Source organism: Lissotriton vulgaris, chromosome 5, assembly GCF_964263255.1.
Source record: "Lissotriton vulgaris chromosome 5, aLisVul1.2, whole genome shotgun sequence".
NCBI lineage: Eukaryota > Metazoa > Chordata > Amphibia > Caudata > Salamandridae > Lissotriton > Lissotriton vulgaris.
This window is the reverse complement of record NC_141693.1, coordinates 1935087293-1935112850: the sequence shown is the minus strand read 5'-3', so window position 1 is coordinate 1935112850 and position 25558 is coordinate 1935087293. Positions and strand designations below refer to the sequence as shown.

General features: G+C 44.5%; 1 protein-coding gene across 2 annotated transcripts in view; it reads left to right on the top strand.

The window, feature by feature from the left end:
• C2 (complement C2) overlaps window positions 1-23839 on the top strand; it is a 482116-nt gene extending 458277 nt beyond the window's left edge. The window contains exons 17-18 of one of the 2 annotated variants that reach the window (XM_086924577.1): window positions 16280-16329; window positions 22952-23839. In XM_086924577.1, coding sequence (XP_086780703.1) covers window positions 16280-16329; window positions 22952-23149 — 248 coding nt within the window. In that variant the 3' untranslated portion in view covers window positions 23150-23839. The remainder of the gene's footprint in view (window positions 1-16279; window positions 16330-22951) is intronic. The other variant, XM_086924578.1, reaches the window with a different exon arrangement.
• The last annotated feature ends 1719 nt before the right edge of the window (window positions 23840-25558 follow it).

The window sequence follows — 25558 nt, the reverse complement described above, 5'->3', positions numbered from 1 at the left end:
TGGCCAATATACTCCCAGTACTCACATTATTTTCCTCTCAGTGATTTGCACGCGTGTGGAAACAGTGGCTTCTGTCTCGATATAAAAAGTTTTTTTTTTTAAAGTGTTCAGAACAATACAATTGTAACATTTTAAGTACTTTTAACATTAGAAAATATTTCTTCACTTTTATTTTTTTTCACACACAATTTACTGTAACGTGATGAAAATGGTAACTCATGCTCCTTTCCTTCAAGACCCTTGTGAATCGCTCCTGAAATGGCTTATTTGATTGAGAGCTGTCAGTGATTTTCCTGGTGCAATTAATGGGGTAAAAGAAGTCTATTGCATAGAGGGTCAAAACATCCTTGATCATTTACCAGTTTTTTCACATGATGATGATGAAGTTCTAGATGAATTTCGAGTTGCAGTGAAACAATTAGAAATACATTATGAAGGCAAGGTAAATGTAGTTATAGGTTGGTACAAATTCATCAAGGTCCCACTGATTCTATAGATATTTATGGATTAAAGTTTCAAGATTCATATTGTGAATTTGGAAATGTTGCTTTGTAGTAAACTCGTGATCAAATAGTATCTCATAGTAACTTTTAGAGTCAGGCTTCCTATCCTTTGAATATTCCCAAGACGTCAGATTGATCCAGAAAATCTTGAGCAGTGCCTCTCTGTGCTGGTAGGGGGTGTCGATCACCTTTTCATCAGCATCTTCCACAATGGATATGCAGTGAGTTTGCATATAGAGGCAGGACCCTAGCACGCTGACATCAGTTCTTTTCTTTCTGAGCCATCTGCATAGATACAGAGAGAGCTACCTCAGTCCATTTTTTTAGCAATTGTCTTCCGAGCTTTGCTTCCAGTGTGCATGGGGATGTCCCCTAAGGAGCCTGTGGGGTTTAAATCCTGATGTTCCTGTCACAGGCAGATGTCACAGATGCCCATATGGTTTGACACTGGTTCAAGGATCCAAGCTATGATTACAAGGCCTGTCCCGACTGTCGCGCCATGAATCCAAAGGCGGTTCGGGAGCGCTCCCTGAAGCGCTTGGCCACGCTCTAGCTCCTGGTCTTGTTGAAGGTCCTGGGCCCACTCATGGAATCAGGCTCTTTGGATCCATTACTGGATCCGTAGCAGCTCCGGTCGCAAAATTATGTCCTTCACCAGAGCCCATTCCAATTACATCCGTCCTGGCCCTACCCATGCTCCACAGTGGTGCCAACCCCATTGTCATACCCAATACTGAGCCGGACTGGTGTCGCTCAACATCAACTCACTCCAGCTCCCTCAAGAAGTCAACTTTCAGAATCAAAGCCAGGGCCTGTTTTTTTCAGTGGGTTCTTTGTAAAATTAGAGAGGATCTGAGGGTCCTTATGCCTACCCCAAACCCCGAGTAGAGCCCGAAGACAACTGGTACAAGGAATTGGCAGATGCCAGTTGTGTGGATAACTTCCAGACAGTGGCTTGGTCTCCCCTCGTAGTGTGACTACAGAGGAAGGGGCTTCATTTTCCATGGTGGTGAGGAGAGTGGCTGAGGCTTAAACCTTATGCTGCCCTCAGCGGCAGGCAAGACGAATGTCTTGACAGAGGTGTTTCAGCTGGGAGTCGCACCAACAGGACCTCTACTCCCTTTTAGCAAAGTCCTCACAGCTGGCCTGCTCGGGCGTGAGCTCACTACCAGCATCTCACTCATGGGGGCCCAGCTTTCCTTGCTCAGTCTCCTCCCCCCAGACCATCTGATAGTCTAGGCCTCCACATTTAAAGTCAACCCTGGTGCTTTCCCTAGCATTCCCCCAGATAGGGAATCCAAGAGGCTGGATACCTTTGGTATTAAACAAAACAATTGGCTCTATTGGGGTTACAATTACTTTAGAGTACTCAAGGAGAAGAAAGCTTACTTGTAGCACATACCAATTATTTAACGCCTAACCGCTGTGGTTTTTCAACCGCGGTGCGGGCGTTCTATTGAGTGGGCGGGGCTCCGACGCCCGTTGACCGACGGCAGCACCCTCGAAGTAGTGCTCCCATCGGCCAACGGGAGCACAGAACGGGTTAATGAAAAAAAGAAAAGAACATAACACAACACACACCAAGGTTAGAATTCAATGCTGTATTCACAATCAAATGTCATCTATTCATGGCTGTCGCAATTTACAAATTCAATTGCAATAAGAAATCAGGGACTGTGGTGAAAAAGGTGACATCTGGTGATTGGTGGCGTGGACAGTACACTATATACAAGACAATTAAACGTGCAATTGGGAAGGGGGAAAGAATTTCTGTTTGTCCTTATGATTGGCGCACATATGCTACAGAATCCATTGATAATTTAAACTGTGATCATGAGCGTTGTGCCGACATATGTGGTGTGCGTCAACATTTCGACCCCGAAAGTTGCGCAAATTATAAAGTGCGTCAAGATGGGTGTTCTTCAAGACAGGAGAGGGGGGTAGGCAGCCTACATGCAGAATCTTAAGTATATCTACAATTTCTACAATTTCTTTTTGCAATTTAGTTTGTAAAGTGCGACAGCAACGAATTGCTATTGTTCTTTTATTTTTTCATTAAGTCATTGGTATGTGCTACAAGTAAGCTTTCTGCTCCTGAGTATTCTAAAGTAATTGTAGCCCCAACATAACCACTTTTTTTGTTTAATACGTATACCCAGGTTCTGAGGGACACTGGGTCGCCCAATTATTGTTTCTAGGATACCTTTGGTAAGCAGATGATCTCTTTCGCCAGCTGTGCACTGCCATCAGTGAACACCATATGCCACTTTGGCAGGTATTCCCACATAGTTTGGGATTCAGTTGCATAACAAGGCAACAGAGCGATTGCCTTATAAGTGGCACACTGACGCTAAGCCTGGCTAAGATCTACAGGCTCTTCACGGGATTTCCAGACATCCCTTATGGACATACCCTTCAATGGCATTCACCTTTAAGGCAACAAGGCAGACTTTGTGCTGGAGTGCTTTAAGGACAGCAGAGCCACTGCCCACTTGTTGGACTATCCATCACTCCACGCCAGCCTTGTTCTTCCTCTTTCCACTTCCATAGCTACGGAACGGGCTCAGAACCGCATACATTCCTGCCCAGTCACCAAGGCCAACAGGCTTCTCAGTACTTTTTGTGGCAGCAGATGTGGTTCCCACAAACCCAGTGGGACCCAAGGCCAAAGGTCTCCCTAGCTGCTGCCTCCAAACCCCTTCAGTTTGCCATCTCATCATCATGTTAAACTGGTCGGTGGCAAAATCCAGCCTCACCTGTCCCATTGACAGTCCATGACATTAGATAAATGAGTGCTCCAAATTATTCAGTTGGGTTACATTCTCCCAATTACAGAAACCCCGCCATCATCCTCAGAAAGGCTGACTTAGATCCCTGCTGTGACAGGAAGTGCAGGGTCTTTTAGCCAAAGGAGCCACTGAGAGGGTGCAGACATCAGAAGTAGGTTGTGGTTTCTATTCCCACTATTTTCTGGTTCCAAAAAAGGACAGAGGCCTCTGCTCTATATTAAACCTGCGCCCCTTCAAATTCTTCCTGAAAAAAGGGAAATTGAAAATGCTCACATTAGCTTAGGTTATGGCTACCCTGGACCCCGTATACTGGACGGTAACGTTGCACTTGCAGGACACCTATTTTCACATACCCATCCTGACTGCCCAAAGGTTTTTCCTGAGGTTTATGGTGTGCCACAAGCACTTTTAGCTCGCTGTGCTTCCATTTGGATTTACCGGCACCCATCGGGTCTTCACAAAAGTGATGGCAATGGTTGCAGCCCTTTGCTAAAAGTAGAGGGTCCAGTTTTTCTCTACCTCGATGACTGGCTATTGAAGGAGGGCTCACCCCAGGCAGTTTATCTTCTACCTCCTGACTATGGCGGACCTCCTGCATTTTCTGGGGTTCACTACCAAAACTCCCTCTCAGACACTCCCTTTCATCTGAGCTATTCTGGACACACTGCAGTTTCGGGCTATCCTCTGGAACGGCGAGTCCAGGTTATTCAGGCTATGATTCTAATATTTCAGCCTCTATCCTGGATTTCTGTGAGACTGACTAAGGCTGTTGGGCCATATAGCCTCCTGCTTGTACCACATGCACACTGGCATATGCAAGCCCTGCAGTGGGACCTGAAGTCCCAGTGAGTGTAGCATCAGGGAATCTCTCTGACCTGGTCCAGATATCAGAGAGAATGGCAAACGTTCTGCTGTGGTGGCTGACGAACTGTGGTTGGCTCAGCGTTTGACCCCTCTCCTTTCCCCAACCATAACTCATAGTAGTGACAGATCGGTCACTCTTGGGTTGGGGTGGCCATCTGGGAAAGGTAATATACTGTGTTCTCTACTCCCTTAAAAATGTGTGACACCATCTGTTGGAAGACACTTGCTGCTGAAGACAGTCCAAAAGGCAATCGTGTGAACTGGAATGTCCTGTCCGTGGTGATGAAAGATGTGAGATGTTTGGACTCGTCATGCAACAGTATCTGGTGATAAGCACTCTTAAGGTCAAGTTTTGAAAAAAACAGCCCCATTTAGCATAAACACTAGCTGCCCTATATTAGGTAAAGAAAAGTATCAGCAATCACACACCGGTTGAGTGACCTCAAGTCCATACTGAACCTGAGGCTTGAGTCAAATGTTTTTGTGATACCCACCAGAGAAGCCCACTCAGAAGCCTTGACTGGTTCAATCACTCCAGCATCTAACATCTCATGTATGAGGTCTTTAATACCCTCACGCACAACCAGATGTACTCTTCTTAACTTGTACTGGCGCAGCAACTTTCTTCAATTTGATTTTATGTAAATAGCCTTTGAGCTGTCCCAAACCTCCTCAAAACACATCATCAGCATACTGCAGAGCATTTCCTATCTCTTCGTCTCCAACCACCATAACTTGTGTGGGGGCCCTGGGATTCACTACGATGTGGAGGTCGTATTGATGAACCCACCCTAGGATGGGAGGCCCCTCTACAGCCACAGATTTTACCTTGCGTTGATCTATTAAAAAATGAGACGTTAGAAATAAAATATCCCATAATTGATATCCACCTGGAGAAATATCTTTGGGCAACAATATCCTATTTTCTCACAGGCTCTCCATTGTATCCACCATTAGGGAAATGTCTTTAACATCTAATTGAAACGTGGCTTTACGTCGGATGAGTATTTTACATTAAACGTTTTTGCTATACTAACCGGACACCACAACAACCACACCACTTGTTTTGCCTTTGCACATCCTGGCATAGTGCCCCATGCGCCCACATTTTAAACACTTCTTGTGACTGGCAATACAGAATTTCGAGTCTGCGGAGTGGTTGACACTACCACACCTGTAGCACACCCTGGAATTAGGTGGTTTGGTTGGAATAATACGCTTGGGGGTTCGGAGCGTTTTTCCCATATGAATCGTACCCTGCAATGTCCCCCATATGTACGACGAAGTACAATTCGTACCAGGAGCTGGGCTCCGTACGAATCGTACAGAGACCGTACGAAGCATATCCCTGTAGAATCTCCCTCAGAACCCGCTGTACGCGACATCTGTACGGTTCGCGGCTGCTTTTTCCGACCCGGCAAGTACGATTCGTGTCGGGTACGAACGGTACGACCCTTTTTCTACCGGAGCTGAAAAGAGCCATAAAAGCAGAGTTCGCCCCGAAACTGGTATGGAACGCCCCCCCAGGGTACGCTGCGTGCACCCCATGATCACAGGGGTACGGTGCGTACCCCTGCGATCATGGGGTAACGGCACCGTACCCCGCGATCTTGGGGTGTACGCATCCTACCCCATGTTCGCTGGGGGTACGGTGCGTACACCCTGCGATCGCGGGGTACGGTGCGTACACCCCAAGATCCCAGGGGTACGGTGCATACCCCTGCGATCATGGGGTGTACGCACCGTACGGTGTGTAAGTGATTGTGTGCTTTTCCGTACGAATCGCCCTTACCTGACGTGGACTTTACGACCCCGGTCCGGATTGTACTCGTCGGGTCGTACGGCATGTGAACGAGTCGTACGGTTCACTGTTTCAGCCTTGCAATACGTACGGATCGCAACGATTCGGACGGATTGACGGAATACGGGTCGTACTACGTGACTCGGACGGATGGGTACGAATCGTACGGCGATGGCTCCGGATGAAAATCGTATGGATGATTTTTTTCCAGGATCGGGATCGACCCCTTGGTGTTCTTGTTCTTGACCATAGGTACAGAACTAGTAATTCCGTCAGACATAATATTATCCAGATCCTAGCAGGTCCCTTTGTTTGAAATCTCTACTATTTCATATCCACAATTGCATCTTTCCTATTCATTCATGCAACTTTCAGATTGTTATACGCCTTAGGCCAGTTCAATGGCATTCTTCAAAGACGGATTCTTGGCATCCCAGAGTCTTTCTTGAATCTTCTTATTATTGCATTGCACAATTAACTGATCCCTGATCAGTTCATGGGTTATAATGCCAAATTTGAACTGATGGATAATTCTGTCAATGTTGCAATGAATTTCTCAATGGACTCCTCGAACCTCTGGTGTTGTGCATAAAACTTATATTGATTAATGAACAAATTTTCTTCTTTGGAATATCTGGCTTCTAACCTACAGACAGCTTCTTTGTATTCATCAGGCTCGGGTTGGCGGTTTGCTAGCAAGGCCTGAGGTAAATACCTGAAAATACGTTGACGTTCTTTGCCTAGAGTACTTAAAAGTATTGCTTTTTTCCTTTTGGGACTAAACTCTTGTCCCTCCAAAACATCAATATAATTTATATAATTTTCAAACATTAGGATCCAATCCTCCCATGGTACAGGTGGAGAACCAAACTGTGACAAGAAGGTTTGTGGTAGTACTACTGCAAATTGTGATGTTGCCATGGGAATTCAACACAATATATATTAAGTCACCACAAAATATTGAACACCATAAAAAAAAAAATACTATGAACCAGGATCACAGTGGAGAAGATAGTTGAAAGGAAGTAAGAGTAACTGGAGTTCCGATGTTAAATGTGAAAGACTCCCCACAAAGAAAAACTGAATTGTCCACATTAGAAGTTTGTGATATGCGTGTGGTTCATGAAGTCTTTCTGTAGAAATTTCGATGATTAAAGTTCAGCCCAAGAATACAGCTGTTTTCACTGAGCCACCTCTTGCCGCGATCTCATACACAAGATGGCTGCCGCGAGTGACCTCGCAACCTTGTGAGGTTGCGCTGCTAGGCACACGCTCCTCTCAGGGTTATGTGCAACTGACGTCACTGGGGGCACAGACTAAAATCTGCATTTATATGCAAAGTGGAGTGGTGTGGCTCACTGGTTAGAGGCGGCAGACCCGAGAGCAGAGGACGGCCCGGGACCAGGGTTCAATTCCCGACGCGGCAGGGTCGTGGACCAGGGTCAGCGGACTCGATCATTCTCACCTCGGTGCCTACTCTTACCAGGGATCACACTCGGCAACTTTGGGCATTAGCTTGCCTCATCTCCACAACGGCCCCACACATACGCCGGGGATGCCTGGTTTCACCTTGGAGATACCCAGTAGGGACCATCTCACAGGGAAAGCCAGGACAGGTTCCCCAGCGGTTTACTGTGCAGAGATACTCCTTCGGGAGTCGATTCTAGCGCAATACAAACCCACAATTAATGTTGAAAATATCCCTAAAGCCGAATCCACTTGTGTAGTCACGGCATGTCCTTGAGTCGTGTGTCTCTTTTGTCCGTCGCGTTGCTCCGTCTACACTCTGTCCCCAAACTGCGGACGCCTCAGTGGACCAGCTGAGGGCAACTCGTCACCAAGCTTTTCCTGTAAAAGATAACAGGATACTACTGAGATCAGGTAAAGTAAAAGGAGCTTAACAAAGGACCAACCTCTCCCCAGCTGGCCAGCAAACAAACCAACAGTTGGAGAGCGTTTTCATTCAAACCATAACACAGAACCTCGAGAGACGGGGTTACAACTACAATAGAAATAAAAGACATTGAGGATACTCATGTCTGATAATTAATTTACAACAGAGAGCCTGCGAGCAGGAATGTCCATACGTTTCACCCAAGGCATTAAAATACAGGCACACACTCACTCGATTGGAAACCTGCTCTGTAGCCCCGCTTTGATGGTGCGACAAAGCATTATGTGAAGCTGGATTTCTCTGGCAAACACTGAGGGCAAGATGTAGGTCCCCAATTACCGGTCGGTAAAGGCCGATTTCGGCCGTTACCGACCGACAATTGGTTTTTGAAATGTAGGGGGCCCGAATTCTACTGAATCTGTAAATTTACCGATTCGATAAATTTACAGATTCGGTAAAATACTGACTCCGTATATTTACCGAATCGGTAATTCCAGATGTAGGTGGCACTTAAAATAGTGCCACAGGCCCTTAAGAATTCGTTATTTACCATGAAATACTATCTGATGGTAAATAACGAATTCCTGTGTACATCTGTGCATGTACACCTGTGCCATGTGGCACACATACATGCCCTAAGGGCATGTATGTGTGTCACATTGCACACAAGCCAGAATCAGGGGTGCAAGAGGGTGTCAAAGTGACACCCTGTCCCCCTTGTAAATTCGGTAATTTTACCGAATCTGTATTTACCGATTCGGTATTTGACATTGATTCCTATGGGCCTCAAGGCCCATAGGAATCAATGGCAATTACCGAATCGGTAAATAGCGACTCGGTAATTACCGAATCTTACCGATTCGGTAATTGATTTGGTAAATATACCTACATCCCGATTGCCAGTTCTTAAATACCGAATCTGTATGATTCGGTATTTAAGAATCGGTAATCAGAGATTACCTACATCTGGCCCTGAGTCCTGCGAATACAACTGATTATGGGCCAGATGTAGGTCGCCCAATACCGGTCGGTAACGGCCGAAATTACCGAATTTCGGCCGTTACCGCCCGGAATTGGGCTTTTTAGATGTAGGTTGCATTTTTTTAGGATTCAGTATTTTACCGAATTGGTAATTTAAGGATTCGGTAAAATACTGAATTCTTAACATACCGATTCGGTAAATTACCGAATCCAAGATGTAGGGAGCACTCAAGTTGGTGCTTTCCTCAGTTAAGGATTCGTTATTTACCACCAACAACAAGTTGGTGGTAAATAATGAAAACCTTAGAAAAAACATTTTTTTTGCTTTTCCAACAGTGCGATATGGCAGACATACATGTCCTTAAGGTATGTATGTGTGCCACATGTGTGTACCCATACACAATTGAGAGTTGCAACAGGGTGTCAAGGTGACACCCTGCCACCCTTCAATGTTTTCCCCCGATTTGGTAGTTGCCATTCATTCCTATGGGTCCAGGCCCATAGGAATGAATGTCAATTACCGAATCGGTAAATACCGATTCGGTAAATACCGAAACTTACCGATTCGGTAATTTTTAACGAAAAATTACTATTTTTAAATATCGAATCGGTATGATTCGGTATTTAAGAATAGGTAAATTGAGATTACCAACATCTGGCACTTTGTGTATAAGGTGCTGTAACCTTATTTCCCAGTCACCTTCTGCATCGCTGCGCTAAGTACGTACTTTATTGGCGAGTTACCCCCACAATTTGTTGCATCATAAAATAAACAATGAAGTTATGCATTCGCACCAAGCACAGATATGAACAATGATAAACAAATATTCCAAATCTAAAAGTCATTTTACAGCTTAGATATTTTTGCAAATCATTCTTCATCACCAAGTGCATGTTGCATCATTAGTGACATAAAATCAGTATTAACTGTTAAAGTGAAGTATTTCAATTCAGCTTTGATTCACCCTCTTAATCCTCTTAATTACAATTAATTAATACAGAACTTCTGTTCACAAAGTATTTCATGTCTAAGGATATGATGTGCCTTGCCTTTTCACAGAATGTAAATATAGCATCAGCCATGTGCCAACATTTAATATAGCAGAAGAATCTGATGGTGCAATGATCTGTCCCATCATTCATTTATTTCAGTATTGCCTCCATTACATGCACAAAGCCTCTTAAGTGAAAAAAGCCTTTACTGCCGCAAACAAGCTTTTACTGCAGGACACAAGCCTTTACTGCCTAAGGAAACAAGCCGATACCTCCGGCTCACAATTACGAATTGCCAGTCTAAAGAAAGATGACCGTCTCTGTTTAGGTTGTAGCCTTTTGCAACAAACAACGCATGCAAATGTCTCATTGTTGTGATTACAGCATTTACATATATTAGGCCAGTGTTGAATTTGTCCAGGTTTGCCAATACTACCCCTGACTGAAAAGTCTACACCATAGCTTCATATGTTTGCAAACAATAGAACATGCATTAAAAATGCAACAGGTCTCACCTTTTATTAAGTTAAAGCCATTTGCTTTGCTATACAATACCATTAGCAAAGCAAATGGCTTTAAAGTAATCAAAGGCGAGACCTATTGCATTTTCAATGATTAGATAAATTAAAAATATCCTTGAACACCTCCCTCTTACATGTATTACAAGTTACAACAATATTTCAGGCGACTAATACAGCGAGAAGGGCCATTACTGGTAATCAATTTAGGAGTTTTCTGCTTAACGACCTCACAAGGATGAAGGTCTGAGCTAGCCATGCTTAATCATAACGTGATCTACGACTCACACAGAAATATGAAGCAGTGAATTCTCACCCCACTGAGCCATGTTACTGCCTAGGCGATGCAAGGAGGAAGAGAAACATGAAGTGATGCAAGAAGATGGTCCGGTAAAAGAGGAACAGACATGCAAAGGATGAAACAGGAAGCAATGGAGAAAGCAAACTATGCCATGAAGAGACACAGAAAATGAAGCAAAGAAAAGACAATATAGAAAATATTGCAGAGAACAAGAAAGATCAAGGTTTAGGTGAAGAAAAAAAAGAATGGAGCACTGAGGAAGAGGAGGAGAAAGGAACTGATACCGGAAGGAGGTGGAGAAGAGGCTACAGAATAACAGAGAAAGTTGATGAGAATGTGGATTGGGCAGTAGGGTAGTGAGTATGTTATATTGACTTTTGGATGCACAGAAAGATTATGATGACAATCTAATGAATATTTTGTCAAGTATCTCCAGCGTGGCCTGCATTGTCAGGGTATTATTTGGGATGTCTTTAGGGACACCATGTTTCAGTCCTGGGCTTTTATTGAAGAGCCCAGTACAGTCTGAATACCACAGTCCTGAGTCCACCTCAATGACACTAATCGGATTAGGGTGTTTACTTTGTCGAAGGACAAAGTGGACGAGTCATGGATTCCCTGAACACATTTATCTGGTTACCTTAAACAAATGTGTATGCCCATCCGTGTGTCCCATACTGCATTCAATAGGGTTCACGGTCCAACGGATGCAGTCTGGTAAAACCTACCCGGGATCTTCTCTCTAAGATAGGTGGGTAGGCCATTTTAGGCAAGCTCCATGCACCGGAGTGCATCCTTTAGTGCAATCCTTGTTTAACGCTGACGTCATTTCCCCAGGGTGACAGTGGCTTTCTAATGAGTGCTGTCAGAGTGATGGGAAAATAAATTCATCAGTTGTGCAGCCCACGTGTGACAGCTTTGTCAAGCTCTATTTGGAAGGACTGTGGTGACTGGGAGCTGATGGTGTGTGCTCGCCAACAGACAATCAAAGAAAGTGCTGAGCCTCTAAAAACGCACTGGCATCGGGCTCAAGAACGTGCTGCTCACAGGCCTCCTTGTAAGGCCACAAGATCTCCCTCTCGAAAAATTAGGATTATAGTATGAATGTCTCAAACTCGCTCCGGAGGTGAGAAGGCTTCATGCGAAACAGTGGTCCTTTTTTCCTCAATGAGGAAAAGACAGGGGGAGGGCTGGAGGTGATACTTGGGGAGAATGCTCGAAACCCCTAAGTCAAAGAGCAAGGAGTTTGTGGTCTGCAAGTGGTTTGACACCAGAACCAGCGAACCCGCCTTCAGCATCGTCATAATGAAACATGTATCCTGCAATTTGAGGAACACTACCTAATCTGCCAGCTACAGAATCAAAAAGACCAGCATCTTGAACTGCTCCGTGTGGGTAAAGTCATTCAGAATACGAAGCTCTAGATGCCAGGTGGGTAACATCCAACTGCACCAACCAGGCGAAAGTACCACAATAAATATAGCCAAACACGTGAATGTTTAAGCTTGTAAGTGCACACAACTTAGGTGCTTAGACATCTTGATTACAGTAATTATGACAATATTATTAACAATTAGTACTCTTTTGTAAAGAGTTTACGCGCTGTCTTCTTCTTAAGCGCTACTTATTACTCAAGTTGATGGGACTCATTTTATCAACCTCGGAAGAATGAGCGGCTGAGTGAACCCCGTCGTGACTGGAACCTCGGTCTTCCCAGTTCATGCAAAGATCTCAAACATGGGTGCATTAGTGCACTGAGCTACCTCGCCGGCTTTATGAGCCTCTCTACCTACACCAAATCCAGCAACAGAGATGTCAGCCTGAAAAGTAACACTGTTGTTCAATGAAAAATTAAATTTAACTTCAAAGGGAAAATAAAGTCTATTTTAAACCCCAAGCACAACTTCATTTTTTCCTGGCAGGCCATCCCACAGCTCAGTACCCACTCCCGCTGCGCCCTCCGTCACACCTTCACGGCCCACCCTCTGACCCCCTTAGTAAATCACGTCCCCTGGAGACCTGGAACAACTTCCGGCCACCTCCGGTCCTCTAAGAGCACCTTTTCCCCCCTCAGTAGCCCCATGACAGACCGGCGGCCTCTGGCGACTCGGGCCCTGTCCCGTCCTCTCAGTGCCCCTGGTACCCACACGGTGCTCGGGACCGAGGGAATGTGACACTGTGAGGGGAGGTAGATCAGAGCAGACCTGTTGTTGAGGGAAGAGGGTCCCCAGACTTCAAAGCAGACACGTCATAACGAGCTAACCAGGAACAGGCAGAAGGAGCGGGCACGCACTGTAAACATGGAGAAATGGCACGTGCTCCCTCTCTGACTGACTGACCGACCCCCATCCCCCCTCCATCATAATTTTTACTCTTCAAGCTTCATCGTCCCTTGTTGGTAAACCCTCCTGCCCCGTCTTGAAAGGACTGCTACTAAAGCAATTATAACTTTGGCTATAAGTTGACAGCTTTTTCCTGATTTTTAATATGAATACCAATTGAAAACAAAACCTGTAATTGCGAGAACGTATTTTTTTAAAGCTCAACATACAGATAGGAGGTTGGTTTCAGGGCTTCACCACGATATCAGGCATGACCGCCAATCTGATAGCACGATGTCAGCACTGCAGAAAAAAATTATTTAGGTTATTCACCTAATTTTTATTTTTAAGCGCCACTGCTATGCCTGTTAGGAGCGTCCTAGAGGTATTAAACCTTAAAGAGATTACCCAAAAAGCATGCACAGGAATGAATCAAAAAGTCCTGGAGTGCCTGCCAGAAACTGAGATGATTTTGCGTGAGCCCAGCGTGAAAGGAAAGTGTGGTCCATGCATTGGTGGGCTATGAGCAAGATCGCTCGCCTGTTCTCGTGAATACGAGGGATGAATAAATGGGAGAAATAGAAGACCTCAGGTTTCTAGCTGGACACTAGAGCAGTGCTACGCCTCAAATGTTTGCATGTGAATGTTTTGGCGCCACCCAGAGGCCAAAAGCAAGTTGCGTACTGAAAGCGGCATTTTTATGAAAAGTGCTGGTAACCGTAATAACAACAAAAACACAAGAATGCGCACTAAGTTCCATGCAGCACGTCATTTCAACAGCATTTCCGTTGCTATGACACACCAAAATGCAAAATGGCATCGGACTGTCCACAGCCTGTAGGGACACGCGCATGCTATGGACAAAGGGCAAGAGCAGCCATGTTTGTCCATGCAGACGTGTGCACGAAAGCCCTCGCCAGAATCGATTACAAAAGGTACTCGTAATAGCGAGAGAAGCGCATGCGCTGCTTTCGCCAGGCGAGACCTAAAAAGGATCCAACATCTACCATTGCAACTTTTATTTACCTAACTGTTTATTACTAAATTGGAATATTTTTACAGTCAAATGTATTAAGATACAAAATATGTGGTTGGGTTTTTAGCTGGCTAGACAAAATCCTTTCAAAAGCACAGTGTCAATCCTGAATGCTTTCCATGTCTGTGATCAACATTAAGGCCCAGATGCACAAAGCTTCCTGTTTGCATTTCTTAGAAAACGACTCTGTAGGAATCACTATTTAAGAAATGCTAAGGAATATGTACTGAGTTTGTGATTCTCTAATAGCAATTGCTGCAAAGTAGGAATCGCTGTTAGGGAATAGCTAATAGAAAATGCCATTGCATTCCCACCTATGGGCAAAATAGGAAATGGTTTGCATCTCCTAAATTGCAATTTCCTATTTGGAAATCGCAATTGAGGAAATGAAGGGCCAGATGTACAAAAAAGTGAGTTTTGCGATTTCCTGATTACAAATGTTTGTGATTCGCAATTAGGAAATCGCCAAAACCCATGTACAAATATGTCTTTGACACATTTTGCGATTCCAAGTGGGTCGCAAATAGACTTACCTCAATAATATTCATGAGGTAGATTCCGATTTGCGATCCATTGGGAATGGCTGGCACTCCCAGGCATGGTGGCCTGCTGGGGTCAACAGACCACCATATCTTTCGTGTACCGCAAATTAGTAATTTGAATACAAGTGACACGCCTGGGGGGAGGGGAGGGTGGAGGAAAGTTATGGGAAGGGTGTATGACTTAGAGATTAAAAACATTTATAGTTAAAGAATAATTGAATACAGAAATGTACATTGCTATGAGGTTACTGGGGGAGGGGGAGAGATGATGTCGATCGTAATGGCCTGTTTTTTTTGTTTTTCTGAATTCTCTGTATAAATGACTTGTCAACTTAAACTCCTGATCAAAGATAATCTTAATGCATTAACTGTCCTTGGAACCTTTTGCATAACCCAATAAAGTTTGTTTATAAAAAAACAGACCGTCATGCCTTTGATTGCATTTTAGATAAAGCAATTTTTTTTTGTAATGCAGCCTGTTTTCCCCTTCCCGTTTCCGAATGGGTTACCACCAACATGAAGTTGGTGGTAAGTGTGAATGCTTTGCGAACACATTCCAGGCCGCAAAACATTCCTACATACCAGTGCGACTCGCTATTAGGAAGGGATGCCCTGAACACGCCCCTTCCTAATGACAACTTGCAAAGCCTATTAGGCGCGTTGGTAATATGTTACATGCTAAAAAGCATTTTACCGGTCACAAACGGCCCAATGGGCCGTAGGCGGTAAAATGCTTCGAACATCTGTACCAAAAAGCCAAGGCCAAGACCCCCATGGAGGCACCCCGAATTTCCTAGTGCATATCTAATTACACATATGACATAGGGGTGTATGTGGCCTTAATGGCACTTTAAAAAAAAATCTTTTTTTTAATGCATTTTTAAATTTTCCTCATGGTTACCATCTACTTGAAGTTGATGATAATAGCGTTGCCTAAATGCCCGATTCACATTTAGGAACTGCTACGTACATGTGCTTTAAGAATTGCAAACAGGTAATCCCTTTTTGGGATTCCTAAATCGCAGTCACTATTTGCTATTTCTACTGGATAGAAATCGCAAATTGCATCTAGTTTTGTCCCTCTGTATGGGCAGATGTACAATGAGTTCCGTTTGTGATTTTCTAATATCAAATTTTGTGATTCGCTATTAGGAAATCACAAACTGTAATGTACACCACTATGTTTTACACTGGTCGCGATTCCCATTGGGAATGGCTAGCACTCACAGGCATGATGGCTTACTGTGGTCAGCAGACCACCATGTCTGTGACTGTTTTTTAAATTAAGCAGTGTTTTATTTTGAAATGCACCCTGTTTTCCTTAAAGGATTCTATGAATTGGGGCTTTTGTGTGTGAAAAAAGTTTTGTACATCTGGTCCTACATTAGAAAAGGCCAGTTTGCATTTCTTAATGGTCCAAAATAGCAATTCAGCCCATTAAGAAAAGCTAAATGGCTAACTACATCTGAGCCTTAATGTCAGTGAGAGAGTCTACCTGCCTTGTGGAAGGGACTGTGAACTGGCCATCCCTGGAGTGCAAATTATATTTCAGGACATAAAAAAGATCATTGCCGCCATAGGGTCTAGTGCTGCCCCCCACACTTCTGAGGAACCAAAGAGCAAAGAGGAACAAAAGTTATTTGTCATTTCTGTTTTTGCCTCCTGTTTTACAAGACTGAAATGTTGATAAAAATACAATTGGGCATTTACGTTTTGTATTTTTCTTCACTCCCTAGGTGAATCTGGAGGAGCAGTTTACTTCACAAAGACGATTCGAAATTACCAGGTTTGTGTCTGGATTGAATATTGTATACTGCACCAGGCGCCCACTAATTTCAATGAGAGGGGTGTGCTCTTTTAGTCCTCCCCCTGGCCCTAGGTGTTAGCATTTACAGGAGCCATGCTTGTTCAGTCCCTAGTGTGCATCAGAGGTCAGTATCCTGCTCCACTTTCACCTGGTCAACTCTTTCAAGGAATCTCTTCATCAGGCAAGAGTATTTATTTATTTATTTTAGAGTTTTCTATAGCGCGAACTTGAACCGATTAGGTTATCAGAGTGCTTTACATAGCACCAGTTCCGTTACATGTTATCACAGCACTTTACATAGAATCAGTTACGTTACACATTTCAGGAACTTGAACCGATTAGGTTATCAAAGCGCTTTACATAGCACCAGTTCCGTTACATGTTATCAAGGCACTTTACATAGAATCAGTTACGTTACACATTTCAGGAACACATTTCTTTTTGTTCTAGTGAATAGGGTTATCTCTTCACACGGGGGAAGGGATACACCTGGCTATATTCCAACAGTCACACAGGCGATTAGTCGTTAAAGCTATAATTCTAAACACAGGGAGGGGATACACATGGATACAATCTAAAAATCACATGGGATATTAGTCGTTAGAGTTATCTTCTATCTTCACAGGAGGGATGTGACTGGAAACACTCTAAGGGTAACATAGGGGTGGTAGAGAGTACAAAGGTCCGCTGCAAACACTAGTGATAAGAGTCAACTACATACACATAGGAAGGGATATGACTGGTTAAACTCTAAGAGACGCATAGGGGTGGTATATGGTGTAAGGACTTCAGCGAATACCAAAGCTTAGCATTATTGCAATCGGTCTAAGATGCAGTCACAGCATAGAGGAAGGGTGGGTGGGATGCAAGGTATGGAGGGAAGGGCTAGAGTCCAACGAAAACTGTCCGAAAACAGCAGCATTCACAGCATAGAGGAAGGGTGGGTGGGATGCAGTGTATGGAGGGAAGGACTAGTCCAACGAAAAAAACTGTCCGATAACAGCATAGCATCGCCATCTTGGAGAGCCTGCGACCCTCAGAGTCCACCAGGGGCACTATCCTCTGCGTTCGTGTCCCTGGAGCCTGTGTCCGCCGGTCATAGGAAGCGTGTCCCCAAGGGCGCCATCTTGGAGTCAGGCACCGTTAGCGCGAAACAGCGTGGTCAGCAAGGATGGGGGCACATCTCTGCCCTCGGGCCCAGGCCCGTCTGTGGCGGAGAAAGGATGTATGGCCCCCGGAGCAGGTTAGTGGGATGGTTTCAAGGCGGGGCCGTCGTCAGCAGGGGCGCCGCCGTCAATCACCGGCCCTTTACTGGTGTGCCCCTGGAATGACCGCAGAGTCTCGGCGGGTGGCAGCGGGCGGCAGCGGGGGACGCGGTAGGAGCCCTACATACCGCTCGGGTGATCAGCGCCTGTCAGACTCGCCCCCGGTCTCCGCTCCTCTTCCTTGTTGTTGTTTAGCCCGGGCTGGTAACGGGCGGCCGCCATGTTGGGTCCCAGGCAGGGATCGGGAGCAGTCAGCCAGCGCCGCTCCACAGGCACCAGCAGCGATCGGGGTAGCCCTGCAGGTGCCCCACACCTTCCGCTTCAGTTAGGAAGCGTGTGCATCGCGGGGGGCCTCCTAAGGACGCTGGGCTCCAGGCCGGAGCAGCGCGCGGGCCGGGAGCCAAGACGGTCCACGTCCGTCCCGTCTCGGCTCCTCCTGGTTTACATGGTTTACAACGTGGTGAAAGGACCCATGGCTTCTCCATGCCTTCCGTTCTTCTAAGCATTTGGTGTGATGTGCAGAGCGATGACGGCTTACCACTTTCCAGTCCCAGACCAAGTAACATGATCAGAAAATAGTTTTACAATCATTCACATAAATCAAAGGGCAAACCATTTACTCCAGGCAATAGCAATTAGGCAGAAGTGAAATGCAGTAAAACACCCAAGCAGCTGTGTGATTTAATGTGAGATGGGTAGACAAGATCATTGGAGAGAAACAGACAACAAATGGGGTGAAGGATAGACAAGGCACAGGGTGAGAGACAAGGTATAGGTAAATGAATACACACAATAGGGGGAGCAGCGTTTTAGTAAACCTAGTCTTACATGCCTTCAGCATTTCCTGTCACCTCATCTGGGGGTCATCCTTGAAAAGATATTGGAGCCTTCGGGAATCGTTAGCTCAACTGGGGAACAGCGTTTACAACGCAACTTTTACAACGCAGTACCTTTACGACGCAACCATTACAATGCAAGTCATTACAACGACTTGCGCTGGGGGGCGCTCTAGGATAGGGAATAGTTTTAATTTACTATCCAACTCCTTCCCTACTATCCACGGGGACTGGAGTTGGAATAGTAAATTAAACTATTCACTATCCAGCGCCCCCGAACGCAAGTCGTTGTAACGACTTGCGTTGTAAAAGTTGCGTCGTAAAGGCATGCGTTGTAAAAGCATGCGTTGTAACGACGTACATCCGCTCAACTTGTCAGGACAGCACATACTCTAAAAGCCGCTGCAGCAACTTCACGGCTCTCTTCTTCCGAAATAGGCGATTGATGGTTTGTCGTTTTCATAGATTGGCCCTCCCAGTGACCCAAGAGTGAACAAGCCGGCTCAGACCTCAACAGTCAAGGCATACAGTACTGTCTGCTTCATGTTACTTCCTCTCTCAATGCTGGGATAGGCAAGTCTCAAATGACCCATCAAGTGAAGTAGTTGCCCCTGTTTCTCCCCAAAACTTCCCTGGCAGGTAATACCTAGAGATCTGGGTATAAGCACAGTGTGCGCACTACCAATTACTGTCGAAAAGTGTAAAACCGAGTGCCTGCACTGACCACGTAAAGGCACAGGCACTAACATATTGATGCAATATAGTGGGGTCAGAACAAGGGTATACTAGAATTAGATGTGCAGCAATATAGGACTGATTTAGAGCATTTCCAGACTAGAGAGTCACATTTTTTGCTTAAGTTTGTTTTTGTGTCAGTTGAACGTTTTTTCAGGATCTGGATTGTAGCATATTTATGTCACAAAACAGCACATTTGAAGTATATTTGTAACCTTTTGGCATCATATTTACATTATTCTAGGGAAATATTAACTATATTTATATTTGCTGTCCCTTTCCGAAATGCAAAGCTCACACGTCTGACTTAGTGGCTCTGTCTGCTTTCAGACTTACGTCTACTAAACTTAGCAATTAGGGGCCATATTATCAAGAAAGGGCGCTACATAATCGCCGCTTTTATCTGCAGGAAACTGCTGCTAAAGCGGCGATAATGGGCTTGATAATAGGCCCTTGTGAATTCCCATAGAGGCCCAGGTTCTGGTGTTAACCTGGGCTTCTATGGGAATTCACAAGGGCATATCATCAAGCCCATTAGCGCCGCTTTAGCGGCAGTTTCCTGCCAATAAAAGCGGCGATAATGTAGTGCTCTTTCTTGATAATATTGCCCTAGATTCGTAATAGGCTTCGCGACTAGATGTCCACAAAATTAATGGATCCTATCTCAACGTTACCATAAGAGGAACAACACCGAAATTGAGAAACACCCTAGTGACGAAGTAAGGATGACTATAGTGAGATCTACGATAGTTCTGAATGAGAAGTTTTGTTACCGAGTTGATATGTGTAGGACACCAGATGAGAAGATGGATTAGTGGTTTACTTTAGATGTTCAAACCCATAAAAAAACACAACCAAATGGCTAGACTAAAGCAACATTCAAGGTGATAAACATCACTGAAACAACAGATGAACTGACGTGTTGTCTATGAACAAGTGGAGATGTGGTCTAGCAGCCAAGGTAATATGTGGTCTAGCAGCCAAGGTAAGATGTGGTCTAGCATCCAAGCTAAGATGTGGTCTAGTAGCCAAGGTAAGATGTGGTCTAGCAGCCAAGGTAAGATGTGGTCTAGCAGCCAAGGTAAGATGTGGTCTAGCAGCCAAGGTAAGATGTGGTCTAGCAGCCAAGGTAAGATGTGGTCTAGCAGCCAAGGTAAGATGTGGTCTAGCAGCCAAGGTAAGATGTGGTCTAGCATCCAAGGTAAGATGTGGTCTAGCATCCAAGGTAAGATGTGGTCTAGCATCCAAGGTAAGATGTGGTCTAGCAGCCAAGGTAAGATGTGGTCTAGCAGTCAAGCTAAGATGTGGTCTAGTAGCCAAGGTAAGATGTGGTCTAGCAGCCAAGGTAAGATGTGGTCTAGCAGCCAAGGTAAGATGTGGTCTAGTAGTCAAGTTAAATGGTGAAGTATGGGTTTGGTTCAGATGTGGTTAGAAGAACGAGCTATTGTTAAATTACCAACTGCTGTAGTGGCAAGTTGAAATGTTTTCTAATGGATAAGTGAAGATGTGCTTTAGTGATCAAGTGAAGATGTGGTCTGTTAATCAAGGCTAGAAAAGTGAACTATAGCAGGAACTCTTATAGCCAATGGCGATTTGGTTATCAAAGTGAGTCATGCGGACTAGTAGGCGAGTTGAAGTGTTGTCTAATGTATAAGTTGAGACGTTGTCTAGTGAACAAGTTAAGATGTCATTCTGTTGCCCGAATTTAGCAAAGTGAGCTATTGGTTACACTGCAACATGGTGTAGCGGTTGAAATAAATGTTATCTCATGGGTAAGGGCAGATGTGGTCTAGTGGTTAAGTTGTTAACCAGCTAACTTGAACACTTGAGTTGTAATCCTAGCTTCCAAACTGTTTGTTCTGTGCCGTCTAATGTGATGCAGTTTTCTCCAGTTTCCCTATCTGCCTGTATTAAGTGCCCTTAGAAGTCTAAGTTAATGAATTTGAACTTATAAAGTGCTCTATGCCCTAAGGCATCAAGGCCCTGCCACCAGAAAGAAACAGCCACAGAAAGAGCAATTTTGGGAGGGAGTACAGCCAAGTTTTCAGCATCTTACAGAAGATGATATGGTCAGTAAGACTAGCAATGTGGATTGGTAGAGTATTTCACAACTTGGCAGTTGCAACAGAAAAGGTGCAGCCACCCCATCTCACTTTCCGAGCCCTTGGTCAAATCACCTTTTTCAAAGAAGAGCATCTCAGCTGCCTTTTAGGGGAGTACATTTGAATAGCTAGCCTCAAGGCAAGAGATCTCTGCTGGTGCAGGGCCCGATGGACCATGCATACCACTTTAAACATCACCCGCGTTCTCACTGGAAGCCAGTGAATATAGCAATAGCCCTCCCTCACTGACTGATGCTTGGGAATGTTCCGTATCAAACGGGCAGCAGCGTTTTGAATCATCTGAGGTTTATTAAGTAAGATTTTATTGATATTCAAGTAAAGGCATTACAGTAGTCCAGTCTAAAGGTAATTAATGCAATAACTACTGTAGTTCTATGTTCCACAGGAATAACAGGAAAGAATCTTTTCAAAATGTTAATAATGTATGTACTACCATTAGCCTATCGATGGTGAGTGCCTTATCATAGATTACTCCAAGATTTTTGACAAAGGCAACAGGTACGGGTAGTGGGCCGCACGATAATGGCCACCACAGCCCTGACCAGATCGAATACGGACGCCCAGACACCAGGATCTCAGTCTTCACCGAATTCATTTTGAGACAGTATTCCTTCATTCAGGTCTTAATGTTCGCCATGCAGAGTTTACAATTTTCTGCGACTAAAATCATATAGTCAGATACGGAGACAATAATCTGAATATTCTCAGCATATGACAACACTTGGAAGCCAAAAGACCTAACCAGAGTTGCCAATGGTGCCAGATACAAATTAAACAAAGTCGGGGTGAGCGGGGAGGCTGAAGGGCTCAGTAAATCCAGTGAGGTGCCTCAGACCCCTGCCAGCCACAAATGTTGTTCCAGGCGCGAATACACTGTTTCAAATGCTGCTGACAGATCAAACATGACCAGGATGGCAGTTCCACCCTGGTTCACATGAGAACTAATGTTGTCTGCCACAGCAACTAAGGCGGATTCCATGCTATGTTCTCTCTGGAGCATTCTGTGAAGGGTCTACCAGGTTCTTTGTGGAAATAAACTCAGTCAAAGTCTAATTATTGTATCTTTCAAAGATTTTGCCAGTTCAGGCAAAAGAGAATAGGTCGCAGATTTTTTTAATCATCAGGTTCCCTATTCGGCTTCTTTTTGATAGGAATAACAGTGGCTTCTTTTCAAATTTTTGGATAAACTCCTGTGCCAACTATCTGACAACAGACTGCCTCCAAGAAGGCAACAAGCAGATCAAGGACCAGCTGAAGTACTCTGGGGAGCCTGATTTCACATGCACAAGAAAAGCTTTCCTTTGCATATAGGATATAGGTGGAAAGGTAGACAATGCTGATGTAAAGCTCTAGATAGGGAGTCACCTATTTGTTATGTTATGCAACCAAGGAATCCAGTCTTGCTTAAAAATTCATTTAAATAGTCAAGGGTGTTTGTGCAACACACATATTGGGCTACTGTCACTCACTTGAGAGACCTGCCGGAGAAGAGGGGCCACTAAATGTTTATCTGTATATTGATTCTATTGGGAGACAACAACTGTGTTTATACGGGTGTAATCTTGATGGCGAAAGATGGGGTGACACCAGATCGTTCGAAAGCTCCTTTTATGTCATCAAGTAATTTTTCTTTCCTTTTCAGCTAGGTGCTATCAGCTGGGGGGTATATGATGCCTGCAAGAAAGATAAAGAAAGAAGACCACCCCCTAAGAATAATCTTGTGCCTCGTGATTTCCACATTAGCCTTTTCGAGGTGCAACCATGGCTAAAATATCATCTGAATGAGGACCTACCATTTCTTGATGATGTAGAGGCGAGCGGCGAGTGTCCGGAACACTAAAGAATTCTTTATAAGGAACAAATGTGGTTGCAGAATGGGCCTAACATGCGTTAGAATCATTCCCTGGGCATTTTCTATTTTGGCTTTGCTGTAGGATGTAAGGAGCCTAACCAATGCTTGTTTAATTATCTTACAACACACTTTATTAGATTGAAATGTGGTATACTGCACGCATTATGTTAGGCGAATGTACACCTTCATGTCTCCATGTGACAGCTTTGTTTTCTGCAACATCATCAAAGTTCAGAATTGGGAGCTACTGTTTCTAAAGGTGTTGGGCCTCATTTGTCAGAAGACATCTCTCCTGTTGGACTTACAGAAAAGTCTTCTGTCTGTCTGATATGACCCTCAAAGTTCATTCTAGAGAAAAATGGAGAGTATAATAAGTATGGAGTCTGACCGAAAAGTACTTCTTCTGAATATAAGCTTTCAGTGACTTCAGAGATACGTTTTTGAGCTTTACCCATTAGCCTGTAGCCCTTTTGAATGTCCAAGTTAAGTGGTGTAGCTGTATTAGAGCAGAGATTGTCAGATTACTCAAGAATATCTATCTCATCTATTATGCATTTAGAGACATAACATTTGACAGAATGTTTCCAGTGACCTCCAGTGGGACCTTCTCACATATCATATCACTGGAATGAAGAGGATGCTCTCTCATTGTTAATAAAAACTTTCTTAAAAAATGCAGCATCTTGTTTTTATTTTTTGCATGAAGTGGAGGTTAGTGAGATGCCTCGCTTTGGGATGGATGCCTTTTCCTCTACATCATGTACACATCCTCTTTACTCAGTGTAATGTAGCAGCAGTTAACCAATAGGCAAAACAAAATACATTTAGAAGCCACAACTATGTGGGTTACTGCAAGGTAAAAAATGAAAATAGAACTAACCAGTGCTGAACAAACCCCTTTACAGAGAGTGGAGCACACTGGCCAATTTCCTGATTATGTTTGAACCTCAAATCTGTTTAGAGTTGGTTTGCCTTGTATCCACTTCTGTCCTCTGGAAGAACATCTCTGCGGCCCCCTCTCAGGTGATGAAAGGCACCCCCTTCCAGCCCCTGCCATCAGTAACCCCTTCACACTCCACTGTGTGGAAATGTGGTGTGGTTGTGCGACCACACTAAGTAACACACATATTATTATTATTTAGCATTTGTAGAGCGCGTAGCTACCCAAAGGCATCCTAGCGCTAGCGGCCAAACAGTGTAAAGGAGGGTACTGGGTTATAGGCAAGAGTCTTGGAAAAGCCATGACTTGAGGAATTTTCGTAAGGGCAATAGATGGGGATTCCATCCGGAGGTGTAAGGGCTTTGTGTTCCAGTGTCTGGCCACATTGTAATTAAAGGATCTTCCTCCACTTCTTACCAATTTACCAACCACTTTAGGACCCCTAGGCTTTATATGTCAAACCTTCAGCTCAACCCTGGGTAGCTGTGGCTCTGATCAGCATTTAAATAACATCAATACAATTGAAGAAGAGATTGACAAGACATCAAAGAAATCCGACACCAATTGTTAAAAATGAACTGTATTTTTATGTATTTTAGACACCACAACGAAATAAATCTGCCAGAGGGCTCTGGAGATCTGAAATTTACAAGGTATAGTAAATCAAGGCATTTGACACGAACAAGCAATGGTAAATTCAAAGAATTTAACACTTCGAAAAGTTTTCACCAAAAAGTTCAGACTAGCTGTCACTTTAGGTGACCAACTTCACCTGGGAGCCCGTGAGAGGGACCAGCAAGTGAAGCAGTGTTCAGTTCGTTCCAGGCTCTTTTATCTTTCGCTTGGCTTTTCTATAGAAGCGGCCCTGATGTAAAGAACTACCTCATCCCCTCTGTGGACCGAAAAGTAGTCATAGCATGACCTCCGTCGACTGTATCACATTCACTGCATCCTTTGAGCATCTTCAGCAGCATGCTCAAAGAATGCGGTGAATGCGATACAGTCCACGGAGGTCATGCTATGACTACTTTTCGGTCCACAGAGGGGAGGAGATAGTTCTGGTTACAGGATTGACATCCCTCGAAGTCCTCTTGGTGCTGGCAGATGTCCAGCTGCCCCTGGACTACCGGTCGCCCAGTATTGCTGTCATGGGCCAGCCCTTCCTGGGTCTATAACTTGCCCTCTGGAAAGCCCAGCTACATTCCAACAACACTCCCGGGGTACAGAAAACTCAGGTGCAACTTCATGCGTTGGGTCCTGGTCTCTGGTGCTTCATTGCAGCGGTTGGCAGTGGGTTGGAGATACTTACCTATCAACTTATGGCAGCACGCTTCTCAGCTTTTGTGTACCTGTGCTGTGAACAGGAGGCCCTTGGCGACTCTTGGCTGGGATCTGGAGACAAATTCTCCTTGAGCAGGACACAGCAGGCACAGTCCCTCTCTTTGTTAGCCATCAGG